The following is a 17489-nucleotide window of genomic DNA, read 5'->3' on the forward strand; positions in this document are numbered from 1 at the left end:
ATTGAAAGTCAAAAGCTGGACAGGGAAAATAAAAAAGGTGCACAAAAACAAGATCATGGCCTGTCACAGTGGGCATCACAAATTAGTAGACATTTTTAGCAGTAATTTTTCAGTGGAATACCTCTCGGCTGGCGAGAAAAAAAGAAAGAGTGAGAGAAGAGTATCCCCACATCTTTAAAGTGTGTTTGTGTGAATAAATACATTAAAATTTAGAAGGAATTCAATGCCTTTTATTGATGAGCATCATAACATAATCTGGCAAGCAAATCAATTAGTCTGCCTTCAAATAATAGGTTTTTAACAGCCTGGATCTCACTGAAGAAGAGCTATGTCTATACAGACATGCCTGTAAGCAAATGCACTCAAGCTCTGGCCATCAAGTCCTTTCTTAACTGGCAGTTTTAGCCTATCCAAACAGCAGGTGAGGAGCCAACACTAACAATCAACTCCAGCCCACTCTTTTTCCACAGTAAATAGCCAGCAAACCTTAAAATAAAATAAAATAAAATAAAATAAAATAAAATAAAATAAAATAAAATAAAATAAAATAAAATAATAAAATAAAATAAAATAAAATAAAAGTAACAATTTTTTTAAAAAATCTATTTTCAGAGGCCCTTTGTTGTAGTAGTTCCTGACAAACAAGTTGTTTGTTGCACAGATGTAGTACAGAACTAGGTGGCTAAATTTAAGCACTCTATACGGATATTTAATAGGAAGATGAACCAACCATAACGTTCAGATGGTCATAATGTATGAAACTAATGCAGTTTATATTCAGAGAAAATGGGCATAAAAAGCCCTGTCCCTTTCATCACCAGATTCTACATACTCTGGTCTCTTTTACTTCCACTTTACACTGCTGCAGCAAATCTGTTTGGGGTTATTGTGCTCACAATTCACAAGAACAGCTGACTGAAAGATGTTTTGGATAGCTATAGTAGCTGCAAATATGCTGTCTTTGTGATCTTTCTGTTTTACTTTCATGTTCACAGTAACCAGTTTGTTTTAGCTTTTGAATCCTTCCTTTGTTACAAAAAGAAGTCATGATCAGTTGAAAGGCCTGCTTTGTCCCCTCAAGGCTTTCACTGTCTCCCTGTAAACATCCTCAATTTGAAAGCGAGTATTCTGCCTTCTGCAGCAGAACCAACTGTCCATATATGTTCAGTTTGCAGTGTAAATGTGTATTATCTCTTGTTCCCCAATTTGTCACTTAGGCAAAATGCATTAATATTCAGCCTTCAATACATGCATTGTTTTGCAAAGCCTACCTGTGTGGGATCACGCAAAATATCTGTCATTTGTACAACTACACTTATGAGCTAAATAAAAATAAAATATTTAAGAAGAATTTAGAGTTCAAGTTTTTAAAATCCTAATTATCAGTTAATCAGCCTTCACTTAGAGTGTTTCACATATACCCACAACTTTCCAGTCTGTAAAGCTCATTTATAACTATCACCTAAGATGTGTATCAGGATTACTAATAAAACTCAACTTTCCATATAATTCTGAAATTGAATTTTTAGTCTTTGACGCTGTTTTTTGACTGCTTTCTGAAAACAGTGGCATCCTGATGAATAATAAAAGCCCAAGTAGCTATAAAACAGCTATCACAAATAAAACAGTCATACCTAGAACCTCCCTCTTCTTTCTGCCCAAGCATTCCAAGCTATGAAAACAGAAAAAAAGTAAGGGATAAAGAATCACAAAATTTCACAGAATCACATAATTGCAGAGATTGGAAAGGACCTCAAGAAATCATCAAGGCCAACTCCCATTTGGGGCACCTAAAAATTAGGCACTGAATACTCTGGTGAGAACGAGTACAATGTGCTAAGTGAGGGCACAAGTTTAGGTTTCACACTTGAGTATTTGATGCTTCCTTCCACTCAGGTTCATAGACTTAAGCTCTCAGGTACTCCTATTTACCTAATCCAGACAGACCATTCTCAGAAAATAGAATACTATATGTTACATTTGCTTATGAGTTTATCTTTCATTGCAGAAAGGTAAGTGATCTAAGTTTAAATTATCTTTCTCATTGACTAGGAGCAACATAAATCCCATACCCACTTGCATCCACAGTGGAGATCATTGCTTTTCCGCAAGGACAAGGCCAGTGAATCAGCTGGGACTGCAGTGTCAAGAATCCCAGCCAACTGCATCAAACTCCACAGGAGATAATAACTCTTTCTTGGCTAGTAATCCCCTTTGATCTAAAAATCAAAAGTGATCTACACTGCAACATCAGGATGGCACAGCACAGTTGGAATGGATATGCTAGAATTCACATTAGCTAATTGCTGAGTCACAGATAATCACTGTCTTTTAAGATTAAAAAATTCCATGACCAAAAGGTTATTTTCCTGAAAACAACTGCATGTGCCTAGGATATTTTTCTAAAATATTTAAGTTAGTCAGAGGTATGAGCCTTTTCATACTCCCATTTAACACATACATGTAGACAAAGTGTAAAGAGGAACTTACATGCAGTAAAAAGCTGTATATATTTACTTATCATATTTTCCAAACAGCTTTCTTGAAAAATAAACAGTTATGAAGGGCCCAGAAATGCCATAGCTTGTAATAAGTTTAGTTTTATACATGCCATATTCTACTCACCATGGAAGCTAAGCAAATAAAACGTAAATTTAGTAGATTTCATTGAGAAGGCAAAAAGATTTGGTTAACATCAAATATAGTGGTCTCTAATCCCATCTTCCCTGTTCCTTCCCACCCAAGTAAGAAAAATATTTAAATTCCCTGAGTTCAGCCTCTTGAGCCCCGTTAAATCTTATAAGTCAAAGTTAATTCTATTTCTGTGATAAGAAGGTATTTACAATGATCATAAATAAACTGAGCTGCTCTGATTCTTCTTCACACCATCTGAGTGTTTTTTTACTTTAACATTGTTCAGAATTATGTTTCTGCTGCAAATTCTTGAAAATGAAAGGCAATGACTGTAGAGAGTAAGGAAATTTAATATTTTAGACACTAAATGCTGCAAGAAGATGCAAGTAAATGCAAGTAAATGTATACCTTGCCCAGGGTCTCTCTACATAATCTTTCTACCATGATACTCTCTTATTTCCTTACCATAATTAATTTTGAAGTGAGATTCTCTGTCCAAAACAATCAGTGCAAATGGCTTGAGCCCTTTTTATCGATTCTAAGATAAATCTACATAGAGTTGCATCTCCACTTCCCTGGAGTCAACAAGACTGGAGACAGTGAACAGAAAATGATGCCCTGGGTGCTGACCACTGTCAGATTAAGGATATTAGGACATACAAAACTGAGGACATGGGTAAACCAATCAAATGGACTTCACCTCAACTCAGCAATGAACCAACTAATGCCATAAGAACATAGTTTAAGAGCCCAACTAATTTATCCACTGACATCCTCAAAATAACCTCTAGTTAATGCACAAGAAGAGACACCATCATTTAAAAGCAGAGTACTGAAGTATTTATTCATTATCTAAATGAGTAAACAACTGCTAGCATTGAAAAGCAACACAAAGAGAAAAACAATGCTGAAAATAATTTAAAAAAAACAAACAAACAACAACAAAAAAGGACTTTTAAAGCACTGGTCCCACTGCTGCTTTGTGATACACATCTGAAGACTATGGAATTACACCATTGTATAAGTAAGCATAACAAAACAAAAATTCAGATCATCATTAATGTCACTACCTTAATGTCACTACCTTTCTGCGAGCAACAGCAGGCTGAATACTCTTTCAGACATTTCAAGATTTAGATCAAACCTCCAAATTACTGCTATATATGTTTCTTCAAAATGGCAATATCAAAGTGAAGAAAGTTCAAAGTTAAGGTTGCTATTCTGCTTTATAAGTAATAAAAATGTATAAATGATATAAATATTACAGAAAAGAAATATATGTCCTTGAAAAATCAAAGAGCACTACCATGTTCAGCAGTGAATTACTGGTGTTTTTAACACAGTACTTCAAGATTCTACAGCAACTAACCACTTCATGGATTCTAGTTTTTCATTTTAATAAGCATTAAAAAATCACAGAAGTCAACAGTATCTTTTCCACATTTGTGCCTGTGCCATATAAAGTACATTTAGAAGGAGGAGAAAGAAATTTAAATCACTGCATGCTCAGTCCTAAAAGATGCCACTCAATCCCAACCCAGTAAAAAAGTCAAACACATGCTGACCTTTCCATGAGTAAGTAGTCCCAGCTACCTGTCCCACACTTTTCAGGACAAGTGATATAGTGTGAGCTTGTCTCCAGTAGAGCCAACAAAACAAATGGCCTAGCAGGGCAGCAGCGCCCCACACTCCATTAGCCCTGTTCAGAATGACAAATAACTGATAGTTTCTAAGTTGCAGCTGGAGAAGCTATGGTCTGAATTTGCAGGAAGACAGAGACTTTGGGGTAAAGACAGAGATGTTACCTCTTATTTATGGCAAAGAAGGAGCCTACACACCAGGACTTACTGCAGTAACCAGATTGAGCTCACGCATTAGCTTCCTCTACTGTAATTTGTCTAACAATACATTAAGGTGCTAACAGCCAATGTGCATAATACTTGGATTTTTGTTTTGGTGCTTTCTTAACCTTCCAGATTTAAAATGAACTGCCAAAAAATGAGGGAAAAAAACGGGGAAAAAAAAGAAAAAAAAAGAAAAAAGGAGAGAACTGGGAAAAGAAAGAAAGAAGAATATTACCTGAAGGCCCTCTATGGCTAACCTAAGCATACTTGGTGTGAGCTTAGAGGCCTGCTTGAAGGTGAAGTTGCTCCAGTCTATAATCAAAACAAATCCATTCACTTGAAGCTCAGGATCTTCTATCATGGCTTCTAAAGAAAGAAGTATGGCGCGCAAAATATCCACCAATGTGTACCTGTGAATGTGAAAGCAAGAAGTGGTTAAGCCATGTGTATCAAAGCATGGTGGATGTTCTGAGCATTCCTCCTCTGCACTGCTTATCCAGAGTCTAACAGCACACATAACTTCAGAAGTCATGGGTATGTAAACTTAGGAATGCCTCAAAAGCTTGGCTAGTTGACTTCATCCTCTGAGGCATGATTACATACATCTAGACCATCAGCCAGCCAAAAAAAGAATACAAGATACACCAAAAGCAAATTTGAAATTTTCTCTAGAAGACTGCCTAATAAATCTGAGTATTATCTCTAATGTCTGTACAAATGTATATAAACAAATGGTGTTTTCTTGAAATCATAATTATATCAAATCTGAGTCTAACTCCAGAAGCCTAAACCCAAAGTTTCCTCCAATATTTTTTTCCAAATAATTGAAATAATAACCTCCACAAAATTACCCTCTTAAAAAAGATGGAATTTCCACATGCTGCTCTTACCCATAATGTTTTATCTTAAATCCACAGAGGGCATTACAGAAGGCTGATCTGTAACAAGCCTCAGGGATCTCAAAAGTTGAAAGTAATGTACAATAGGGTTGGAGTGTCTGTGGTTAAGAATAATAGCCTTTGCTATTGTCTCTGGTTCCTTAAATAAGGCCCTGTGACAGCATCAAACACAGAAGTTCTCAACATTCTGAATTCTCAGAGAAATCTCCACCATATTGTATATCCAGCAAAAAGCACATATGTTTATTTCAATGTTGCATTAAATGCTACTTCTTTTAAAACAGTGTGTGCACTGTTCCATTAAATACAATATTATGGTTTGAAAGAAGGACAAAAAAAGACAAGGGAAATTCATCCAATGTAGCTAACTTCTCACATTTTTCCACATATTTTTGTTTTAGCCTAGTAAAACTTGAGGAATCTCCTGACTACGCAGTCCCGGGAAAGGGACAATTAATGTCAGCCTAACTCAAGTCAACAAGAAAAATTGTGTTTTCCCCCTGAAAAGGGGAAAAAAAACTCTTACTTTGATTTGAATTTGGTTCTGTTGACTAGGATAAGAGTTTTCATATCCCCCTTTTCCACTTTTCTGACAAGTTACATTTTTCTAATGTTTTACTGTTCAAAGATCTCACATTTGCAGGTAGTTTTGTATGCTCCCTTTTATTGTTCAGATTTTTCCAGCAGGGAGAGGGAACTGCAGAAGAAGAATTATTCTCTGTAATTTCCCTATGGAAATCCTCAAAATTCTGAAATTCTCTATTTCCCTTCAGCAAGGCAAAATAAAATAATAATAATTAAAAAAAAAAGGCCATTACTAAAAATGGAAATATTTTTCCACAGGGAGATCAAAGAGCTGTAATCCCAGGACTGCATTTCTGCAGGAGGTACAATAAAGCAAGCCTGGGCAAAGCTTCTCATGGGCACAGGCAGTGCCTCAGGCATGGCCCAGTTGATGCTCTCTCCCTCTCCCCAGGCAGAGCAGTTCCCCTAGCCCAATTGCTGCATGCAACATCCATTTGGGAGGGGAAAATGCCAGATTTGCTGCTGATGTCTCTGAATAAGCCAAAAAAAATATATATCCGCAGCTCTGTAGTGTGAAAAGTGACTTGAGGAAAAATGAAATCATCCATCAACTCTTTCCTGACCAAGGTGCAAGTGAAATGAGACAATGTTGGGAGTGTTCTGCAGCAGGAAGGCTACAGAAGGTTACACTGATATTAAAATGGTCTTAATGAACCTAGAGTCACCAGTTCACCTATCTGCACAGCACAAGCATGCAATGACATTAGGGGATACCTAATCATAAAGAGTACTGAAGGTCCCCCATATGGTCAATGTCTTGTATGACTGCCAGCATTAGGATAGAAGCACACTTTGCCTGAGGGGATGAGATACACAGCATCATGTTTGGGGTCAGGGATAGAGTTGGAAAGTGGCCAACTGCCTTCAAAACCAGTTGAGCTTGTCTCAGAATTAGTATTTTTTAATATAAAATTAGATAGAAATACATCCTGTAAGAGATCTTCCAAGGGGAAAGGTGGCACAGAGAAGGAAATCATCCCCAGGTGAGTCAATGTGAGAGCAGCGATTTACAAATATCTCAGTCTGAGGCAGACCTTCTATCAGGTCTCATATTTACAAGAAGAATAAACTGGAATTACTCAAATTACAGTTAGCCTCAGTTCCACTTGCCATTTGTGCTACATCATTCAGACAACCTTATTCTCCATGACAGAGACTCCACAAAGCAGGGGGCTGCTGGAAACAGCCAACCTCTAGTCCAAGATTCTTAGGTTCCTGCACCAGATTCCTAAACACTCTCCCTATGGGACTTAGGAAGACATTGCATGCCCTAAATTAATAGCTCTCTGGTGGCAAAAGGCTGCTTTGCTTTGTTTGATCAGTTCTGTAAACAGTACATCCTTATTTATTTATATACCTGAATGATATATGTACATTTGTATACATACATGCACCTAATAATATCCTGATATTGTTCAAGTCAGTGGGAAAACTGTCAGATATCAATGAGGACTTCAGCTACCACAGAGAGTAACCAAAAACCACAGGGCTGGGTCTCCAGAAATATATTCACTGTAGCCTACTGCATGTTTGCTTAGTGTGAGAAATACTGTCTACAATGACAATGACAACATTGTATGTTTACCCAATGTATAAGACAAAAGGTTGTTTTCTCATTGAAAACAACATCCTGAAGAACAAATATCTAGCTAGGAGCAACAACTCTCTCTGTCAAAAGAAAGTATGTGAGGTAACCATCTAAGTCTAAAAAGCCACATTAGGTTTACACAGAGACTTGACACTGATAACCAAGCTTCCTCCCTCTTATACTCTTTAGGGCAATTAGCTGGAAAGAAAAGTGATCTTTCATTCTGTAATGGACCTCCTCTTTGCTTCTGATACATTACTTAAGTACACTACAGAAAACCAGACAAGAAACACAAATCCATTAATGAATATTTAAAGCAGCTTTTCCTCTGGACACATGCTGAGGTAAGCCAGAAATGTAAGTTTGGTGACAGATGAAATCTCAGATGTGCTGCAGAAGGCAAGCTGAGTACTGAATGTATCACCTGAACAATCCAAGCAAATGAAATGTGATTGAAGAAACTATATTAAAGCTTTCACACAGTAGAGAGTTATTTGTGTTCAGACTCATCTTAAATCCACTCCAGTCACATGTTGTCCAGTATTTCACCTCACTGCTACTACTGTTCACATTAACACAAGGGTGCACAGGCTCTACCCCAATACATGCTCCAGTCATAGCTGGGCTTTACGGACACGAAAATCCCACATAAACAGAAGGTGGAAAAATTTATTTGATGCAAATACACAAAAAACACACACTTCAAGTAAACCTATGGCTATACCATTGCCTGTGGACAACCACAAGCTAACCCAAATACCACTGAACTTCTTTACATAGTCCTACACAAACTACCTAATACAGTCAGTCTCTAAAGAAGCACTCAAAATTTAACCAGTAGGTATGAAAACTGCAGTATTACCCTGGAAAAATAAGATTCTGAGAAATGTGCATTACTCTGCATTTAATAAACTCTATTTCTTCAGAAATACAGCACTGAGAGCACTATGTAAAAGCTGATATAGAAACTGCAGCTTTAAAGCAATATTCAAATTACTGGTTTAATGCAGGCTTTTATTTTAATGTTTTGCAGATTACCATCAACTTTTACAAACTCCAAATAGGTAGCTTATTTTTCTTAGAAAAAGCCTTTCTCTAGATAAGATAGTCTTAATACCTAGTCCTTGGGATTGCGCTGCTGAAGCTTTCACTCCACACTGAAATTACATTCTATAAAGATTCAGAAATACAACCAAAGAAAAGGGAGAAAAGCAGGATGAGAACTACAAGTGATTCTGAAATAAATTTGGTACAAAGTGGCTCTGATTGCTGTTGTATACTTCAAAGCAAAATGAAAATTTATATATAACATATTAACCTTTAATGTGAAGAGAACATAGGACGAAGAAAAGACACTATCATTTTATTCTTACTGATGTATGTTAAATTGTAGCACTTAGGACACCCTCATTTCACTCTGGTTCCAGTTCCAAGGCATTGGCTACAGAGCAGTTGGAAGCAGGGTGCACTAGCACCCCCTCTGCAGTGCATGTCCTGAGGCAGCCTGGAGCTGACCTGGGCACAGACAAGTCCTGCTTTATTTATGCCTAACTTCAGTCACATTCCCTTGTTCCAGCAGATTCTTCCAGCACCCTCTGGCTAGCAAGGTACCACTAATTCCTAGGGTAATCTAGAACTCATGGCTAATTTATATGTATTTAATGTCCTCTATTTATAGAGTCATGCTTAATTCAATGAAGAGCTCAGACAACTTTTTCAGCCTGGCTGTTAAAGTGAGTAACACAAGCTGAAAATACATCATCAGATACATAATACACTCATAATGTTCCTTTTCTATGTCAACCCCAGCTTGAGTTCAAATGAGGTGGGGACCAGCACACAGATACCCTCTACTGCCTTTTGAAATGTTCTGTTCCAGTTGACTTTGAGTCAATGAGGCTAGAAAGACTTGACAAGTTAATAGCCATGCTGACAGTGATTCTTATAAATGTAAGAGGGCTACCATTTATACCATGACAGAAACAAGGCCTACTAGAGTAATGCCTCTCTGAGGCCTTTATTTGTCAAGAACAGAACAGCTCAAGCTGCTGAACATCCCACTCTCTTGTTATTTAACAGTGGCAGCAATTTACAGAAAAGAAACACAAAGGGCATCAAAGTTTTCAAATGGAAATAGGAAAAACAGACTGGAGGGCATTCTCGGTAGTACTTCACTATGATTTTTCACCTTTTAACTCTCACTGCTACCAGAAGCCACTGTGGTTTCCACAATGCCAATAGAAGGACAAGATAGGGAGAACACAGGAGACAGAAGTCTCGTGGCAAATCTATCTGACAGCTGTTTTCAATACTGAACATCTTTGGTGATAGGCGGCAACCACCATATCTTATGTTAGGCATATTTTGGTTCCAGCCAGTTCACATTCAAACTGAACAACAGATAATCTAATTTGGCAGAGTTATCCTATAGTCTTAATTGCCATCTTACCCACAGTATCAAAAAGTTTTAAGTTAATTTGAAGATTCAAACTGAGTGGAATGATTGTGTCACTCAAGGTGCAAACTGTTAGCTACAAGAGATGAATGACAAATCCTTTGCTTTAACTTAAGCCATGTCTCCTGAAAGTACCAAACATGTAAAGAATCCACAACTTGTATTTTAATATCATTATTGTCTTGGCAAGTAAAGAATTCTTTCAAATGAGCCCTTATGCCACTGTGGTTTAAAGGAGAAAGCTGTCTGAGTCTGAGCCATCATCTCATTTCTAATCTACTGCTCTGGCTTAATGTTTTTAGAATTTCAGTGAAATAATTGCTTTCAACATGTACACAGGATACACACACTCAAATTTCCTTGCTTCATCAGTCTGGGTACAGATTAAAATGGTTAGAAAGTAGGGGATAAAAGCTATTCTGTTTAAATAGCGACAGCAGACCCTGGGAGCCCTCATTCTGAAGAGAAAAGAACCAACAGTGTTACAGAAATGCATAGAAAATTAGAAAATACATCAAAGATTTTATCAGGTTCAGTTTTAGATTCATATTTTATACCATTCATATCCCATTATGGTAGATCAGTATCTAACATTCACAGTCATGGATAAAGATTCAGCTGATCTAAGTTTTACACAAACACTGATCAAAAAGACCCCTAGCCAAAACGCTCACAGTCTAAACACACACATGAATAGGTGGATATGGGTGGATGAGGGAATCCTAGGAAAGAGTAAAACAGTATTAGTCAGCAAAAGAAGCTACGGAATAAAACATCAGTGTGTGCCCTTTGAAAGACATGACTTCCATACAAAAAATGACTCTATTAACCAGGTATTTTGTTACTGTTAACATGTTACTGCTGTTAGTACTGCTACTTGTTTTGTCACACTGCCTTCCATCAGAGCTTGAAAAATGACCTCCCAACTCACCTGTGAGCTGGAGAACAAAGCAGCCTCCTAGCAGCTACAGAACTTACATTTTCATTTCTCTGGTGGAAAAGCTCTTAGCACTTCTGCATAGGTATAGTTTTGAAAGTAAAGCTTTCAAAAGCTGTCTTTGCCCTTTTACTGTAAATTATCTGAGGAGACAGTAGTACTGATGGTAGTAAGCACAGTAGATTCCTGTATTCACTGTTGGGTGCTACTGGGTCACTACACCACAGACAAGAACCATGGAACCATGGATTAGTGCACTTGTCTCCTGCACTTTGTAGGAAATCTCTGGGATGAGTAGCACAAGGAAAGAGCTCAAGAAAATACCATCAAAATTGATCAGTTTTACTGAACTTGTGTACAGATGCTACAAAGCACAGAAGAACACGAACAGCAGAAGATCCTTTGCTGTGAGAGCTGAAGTTTTTCATGCCATTAACCCCAAAAAACTTCACCATCTGGACATGTGAAAATGTGGAATCTTCAAATGCATACACACACCTACAGGCCACACATAGATATGAATCCATGGCCTGGAAGCTCATATAGAAGGCTGATCCCACCACCCCAAGTGTCATCTTAGCAGGAATGATGGAGAGTGAACAGGATCCGATTGGAAAGCTGTTGGGCTACTTGATGCTTTATCCTTTACCTTCTTCTTTTTCTCTTTTTCTTTCTTTTCTTTTTTATTTGCTTTTGTTTGTTTTAAACTCATGTCTGATTTAGTTGTTCGGAAAGAGGGACAGCTGGTACAGTTTTCAGGCCCTGCTTTAACATAATGATTTAACACTGAGTAGATGGTCTTGTTTTACCATAGGAATTCTTGCCTCCCATGCTTTTCTTTCTAATTGGAACAGTGTAAATGACAGACTATTGATGCTAAATAAATCACTTATAGCATGTCTGAAATTCATCTAAATAAAAGTGATCACTTTTTATTTCTAATGGTTCCATGCAGGCCATAATAAATTGTACACATGATACATTTGGAGGCTTGCTGTGCTCTGTTTACTTAGTTTACGAAGCATGTAATGAGGTCCTAACAAAACAAACTTTGAAAAGGAATCCTCCCAGCCTTGCTGTCAGAGGAGCACCGTTCACTTGCTACAATACTTCAAATCAGTTAGAGCATCAGCTTGAGACATACTGCACAGCAACCTCAGTGCACTCCCCACACAGTACCCCACAGGTTCAGCTGTTGAACAACAGAAAATGGAAATGGATAATTAGGAAAAAAGAGTGGCCTAGCTTCATTCCCAGGTCTGCCGCTGATGTGTTCTGAGCCTTGGAACAAGCCACTCCCCACAGCTAGGCTCCAGGGCTCACCCCTTTGTCTGTGCTGTGGTCTGAATATGAATCTCTCAGCCAGAGAAGAGCATGCCTGAGGCATGTGCTGCTGAGGAGCAGGCCCTCTGCTGCAGACATGGCCACTGGGTATGCAGGTGGCCCTCAGTCACTCTGTTGTTGTAAGATAAAGAATTGTACCAACACTTATGGAAAAAGATCACAGTAAATGTACTGCTGTGTCAGCTGGTCTCCTGCAATTTATATATCAGTACAGTCTATATATCAGTACAGTCAAAATAAAGTTATCCTTTTCACATGGCAATTATATATATGTGTGGGGGGGGGGTATTTAAGCGTTACCCTCTGCCTGAGCTCAAGTTACACAAAACCACAGAATCATGAGGGGTCGAAAAGGATCTTAGGGGATCGTATAGTCCACTTCCCCTGCTAAAGCAGGTTCCTTACAGCAGGCTTTCAGTTCTTGGCATTCATTTAAGTACTGATGATCTGCAGAGTGTCACAAAGTTTTGGGAATTTTCTTCATTACTGAGAAATAATGGCATTATCAGTCCATGCTATCTTAAACATGAAATTCTTCATGATAGATGCATGATTTAATAAATGGCCCGAACATCCCCTCATCTTCTAACTCTTCCTTTGGGGATTTTAAGTTTGTGGAGCTTTTCTTAAAATAAGAATTTGAGCTGGTCCTGAGGAGGAACAATGAAATCATTCAGAGTCCCCAGCGACATCACCTTGCTCATCATTCATCATCAGTGGCTCCATATGCCAGAAAACCACAGCAACATGCGGATCTGGCCCCAGCTCTGCCCACCTCCATCTGTATTTCCTGGTTGTCAGTGTGGTGGTGGGTGCAGTTTCAATAAGTGCTAGACAGCAGCTTCCTGATCCCTGGGTACAACCCAAGGGCTAGCAGGGACCAGGAATCTTCTCTGGCAGGCAGCATGGATGTGGCCACTCAGTATGGAAGAAGAAAGGCACAGCTGGCTGAGACCCACCCCATCTGGAGCACAGTGAGCCCCCTCCCACAGTAGCCATGGACAGCCTATGGGAGGGTCTTGCACAAACACTAACACTTCTGCACCCATTCTAACCACCATGGCCAGCATTTGTGTCCTGCCCATTTCAAAGCAGCTGAGGGCAGGATGTCAGTGCTCAGCACTGCCAGTGCCCAGCTTGCGTTGTTGTCTGTGTAGGACAGTGTGGGTGAAGACAACTAGCAGGTGTTTCAGTTTTCTCACTAAGTACTGCAGATCTTAAACCTGCACCCACCTGAGACCCTAGAGAAGTCTAGAGACAGTGTTCAAAGGTGTAGGCTTTAGAGTCCTCTCTTCATGGATGCACACACTTACATGCACTGAAGTCAAACTATGTTGGTGATTTACAACTGCAGGAGAAAATAAGCATGGGTCCTGATGGTAGGCAGCTTTCCAGCCAGCCTGCCAAGTCATCTTCAGGCTAGAGCAGTGATGAGACTACTCTGGAGAATGCACCAGCTTCCTTCAACCTGCTACCAGAGCTTTGTGTGCCTGAATCATTCTAGCCAACAGATTCTTACTCAGAGTACTCCGAGTGGGGAAAATAAGTGGCTTCTCTAACTTTCATCCAAGCATTTCCAGGTGACTCAGAAAGGGCTTTCTTTAGATAAGGGAAAGGATTCAGAGCCTCAGCTTCCTGCATGGGCAAACTTTTCAGCTCCAAAACCACGACGGATACCTTTGATTTGCAAAGAGCATCTCCCACTTTCTCCTATTGTACCTGAGCAGCTCTGTGTGTGCTGAAGCAGAGAGACCAGCACAGTGCGTGCAGCTAGCCTTTGTCAGGGTTGAGCGCAGCATCTGCCACATTGGCTCTCTGTGGTGAAGGGGAAACAGATGGACATAAACCCCAAAGCACCCAACTGAGAGCACTTGAGCAGCTCCCAAAAATTCAGAGCCTAAAGGATGATAGGACTGAAGAGGTGCTAAGCTATCAAATACATTTCTTTTCTACCCTTGCCTCTAGGCTGCTGCCCAGCTCATGTGTCCCACTGCCTGCCCACCCACTCCCTCCACTCTGGCACAGCTTTTCCCACGCATCCCCCTGGGAAAGAAGGGGTAAAGGCAGGCAGGTAGCCCCGCATTTACCTGCTCTGGTCCCAGTTGGCAGCAAAAAGGACGAGGATCTTCCTGCCATAATGGTCCAGGTTGGCTAGCCCACCAGGAAAGCCGTCCTTCAGCGCCTGCTTGATGCCCGGGTCGGTGGCCTTGAAGCTCTTGAACATGTCCAGGTTCTGCTGGCGGTACTCAAAGTACTGCGCCAGGAGGCGAAATGCCTCGAAGTGTTGAAACTTCCTGGCCCGCAGAAACCGCAGGATGAAGGCATCATCGGTGCGGAGGAAGCCGATGTCCGGCCGGGTGATGACCATGTCCCGCACCTCCTGGATGTCCTGGTGCAAGGTGTCGGGGTTCTCGTTCAGCTCCAGACGGGCTTTCTCCAGAGTCTCAGGGGAGAGCCCTGCCTGTAAGTGAGTCATGGCGCTGCCCTCCTCCTCCTCCTCCTCCTCCTGCTGCCGCCCGCGCTCCTCAGCCTCCCGCACGCCGGTCCCGAGGCGCGGTGCCGGGCACGGCAAATCGCCGCTCCCCGCCGCCGGGTCTCGTCCCGCCGTTCCCCGGCCCGCTCCGGAGGTTCCCAGGTCCCGGGGGCTGCTGGCTCCCCCCGCCGGCACCGCGACGCCCCCGGCTGCTGGCGGAGCCGCGTTATCTCTCCCGCATAGCGCCCTCCCCGCGGCGGTCTTCGCCGGGCCGCATCTTCCCCGGAGCCGCTCAGCGGAGGCGCCGCCGCCCGCCACCGGGGACTGGGCTGCGGGCTGACGGCTGCCACTCGTCCCCGCTGCCGGTGCTGCGGAGAGGGCCTCTAGGCAGGGCGAGTGAAGCCAGGGGCTGCTCCCCCGGCCTGGGGCTGGCAGGGGGGCTGCCCTCCCCGCCGCGGCACCATCTACGGGAAACCAGCCCTCGCCCCGCTTCGGAAGCCTCTTCGTGGGAGGGAATAAAAAAAAATAAAAAAATCACCAAGCCAAAAAGGAGGAAAAAAAAAAAAAAATTCAAAGCCATGAGGGAAAGAGAAGAAAAGAAAGGCAGTTAATAAAACCACGAGGAGGAGAAGGCAAACCGCTCCGCAGGTACTTCACTGGTACCGGTGCCCAAAAGCAGGCACGGAACCCGCAGAAAAGAACGGAGCCTCGGCCTGAAGGATGCTCGTTCCCCCCCTGCGCCCTCCTCCGCACCACGCCCCGGCTCCCAGATGGCAGCAGCCGGCGCGGGCTGCGCGGCCCCGCCTTGCGCACACGGACGGACCGACGGACGGACACACGCCCAGGCAGCAGAACGCCGACGACGCCTGCGGACACCGCCCCCTCGGACACGATCGGGAGACGCGGAGACTCAGCCTCTGCCTGCGGCGTTGCGCGGAATTTGCGCCAGCGCTGCGAGCTGCAAGATGGTGGTGTTGCGGCGGGAGGGGCCGCGAAGAGCTTGGGATGCCGTCAGCGGCCGGTGTGCGGCCTCCAGCCCCCTCGGGCTCCGTTTCTTAACGTGAAGCGTTATAGGGGTAAGAGCCTGGGCTTGAAATACAGCAGCCTTCTGTTTTGGCCTCGCGTGTCTTAAATTGCATTGTGTTGCAATGAGCAAAAATACCGTGCTCCTGTATATTGGAGATGTCAGTGAGGAAAGATGCTTTTCTGATGCAGAAGGTTTGGGTCTGCGTCCAGATTTCAGGGAAAAGTTCCCGCTGAAGAGCATCTGACCTTTGTCTGGGGGACTGGACCTTTCTGATGCAAATGTGTCTGAAAATGAAGTGAAACGCACGGGGAAACCTCCGCCGTGCACCTCCTCCTCCCGCCGGTGGGAAGCGCAGCGCCTTGGTGCTTCTTTCCCGAGATGACATCGCTAAAGCACACAGCCTGAATTATTGAAAAGGCACTGAAATCGCTGATCCGTATGCAGAGTGCAGATGGGAACGAGACCAGCGGGAAGTATAGGCTGAGTTCTATGGCAAATAAAGATACTCATAAAAACAATTAAATGGTGCCCTGCATTTTCTGCAAACCTTTAGGCGGAACATATGAGGTCAGCAGCAGGAGGGGCTGTTGGCAGCAAGTGTGGGGCTAAGCTGTGAGCAGCTGTCAGATGGCAAAATCATTACTCATCAGGGGACTTCAGGGAGGTTTTATTTTCACAGGGTTCCATGGGGTATAACAGTTCTTCACCAGATCCCTTGTGCCAAGACAGGTTTCACCTATTTCCTCACAGCAGCACAATCTCAAAATAATTGCACTATGAGTGGCTGGGAGGGCAGCAGAAACAGCCCTTCCTGGGATGGAATAATGTGGTCTAGAGATAGGCCAGTGTGGGAGAGCCCCTATCTCTTCCATCCAGCTGTACCATGTACTGTGGGATGCCACACAAGAAAGGAAGGAGTATGGTCTAGCTTTGGACTGAATTGTTCTCTAGAAATACCAACTCTTTCTGGGAGGGGGTGGATTGAGGGGAGGCCTCATAGCAGCCCACTGCTCCTCAGGACGGTAGCAGAGGAGCAGTGCTGAGATCTGCTCTCTGGTGACAGCGACAGGACCAGAGGGAATGGTATGGACTATGTTGGGGGGGTGTCTCGTGGGTGTTAGGGAAAGGTTCTTCACCAGGGGGTGATTGGGCATGGAACAGGCTGCCCAGGGCAGTGGTCATGGCCCCAAGCCACCAGAGTTCAAGAAGCATTTGAACAGTGCACTTGGATACATGTTCTGATTTTTGGGTGGTCCCATGTGGAACCAGGAGCTGGACTTGATAACTGCTGTGAATCCCTTTCAACTTGGGATATTTCATGATTCTCTCTTTCCTAAAATGTTTTTAAAGTAGTTTCCTTATTTATAAGTGGTAAATGTGCATCTGGTAACTTTTAGAGTGGTCATTGCTCCAGAAATAGTTTGTGCCTTATTCTTTTGCTGTATATATATTTGTTTCTTTGTTTTTGCCAGTTTGTATCATTAAGTCTTCCTTTTCCTTCACTCTGTATGTTACTCATGTATTCTTCTGGAGTGACCCTTTGAGAATACCTGTTTCCATTGGCGATAAGGAACTGCTGACCAGATGGGACATTGGAAATGTCATCGTTTCCCCTTTCTGATGCTACTGCTCTGCCATTTCCTCTGCAACAAAGCTATAAAAGAGTAGGTCACGTTACAAGTGCCTCAAATTCATTTTGTGCC

The 17489-nt window shown here is 42.2% G+C and overlaps 1 protein-coding gene across 1 annotated transcript in view; it reads right to left on the reverse strand.

Moving 5' to 3' along the window:
- The window catches only part of CLVS2 (clavesin 2), a 54123-nt gene extending 38804 nt beyond the window's left edge, over positions 1 to 15319 (reverse strand). Inside the window, exons 1-2 of the mRNA XM_015858780.2 lie at positions 14374 to 15319; positions 4714 to 4888 (exon numbers count right to left, since the gene is read on the reverse strand). Coding sequence (XP_015714266.1) covers positions 4714 to 4888; positions 14374 to 14762 — 564 coding nt within the window. The 5' untranslated portion in view covers positions 14763 to 15319. The remainder of the gene's footprint in view (positions 1 to 4713; positions 4889 to 14373) is intronic.
- Positions 15320 to 17489: the final 2170 nt, after the last annotated feature.

Source organism: Coturnix japonica, chromosome 3 (assembly GCF_001577835.2).
Source record: "Coturnix japonica isolate 7356 chromosome 3, Coturnix japonica 2.1, whole genome shotgun sequence".
NCBI classification, from domain to species: Eukaryota; Metazoa; Chordata; class Aves; order Galliformes; family Phasianidae; genus Coturnix; species Coturnix japonica.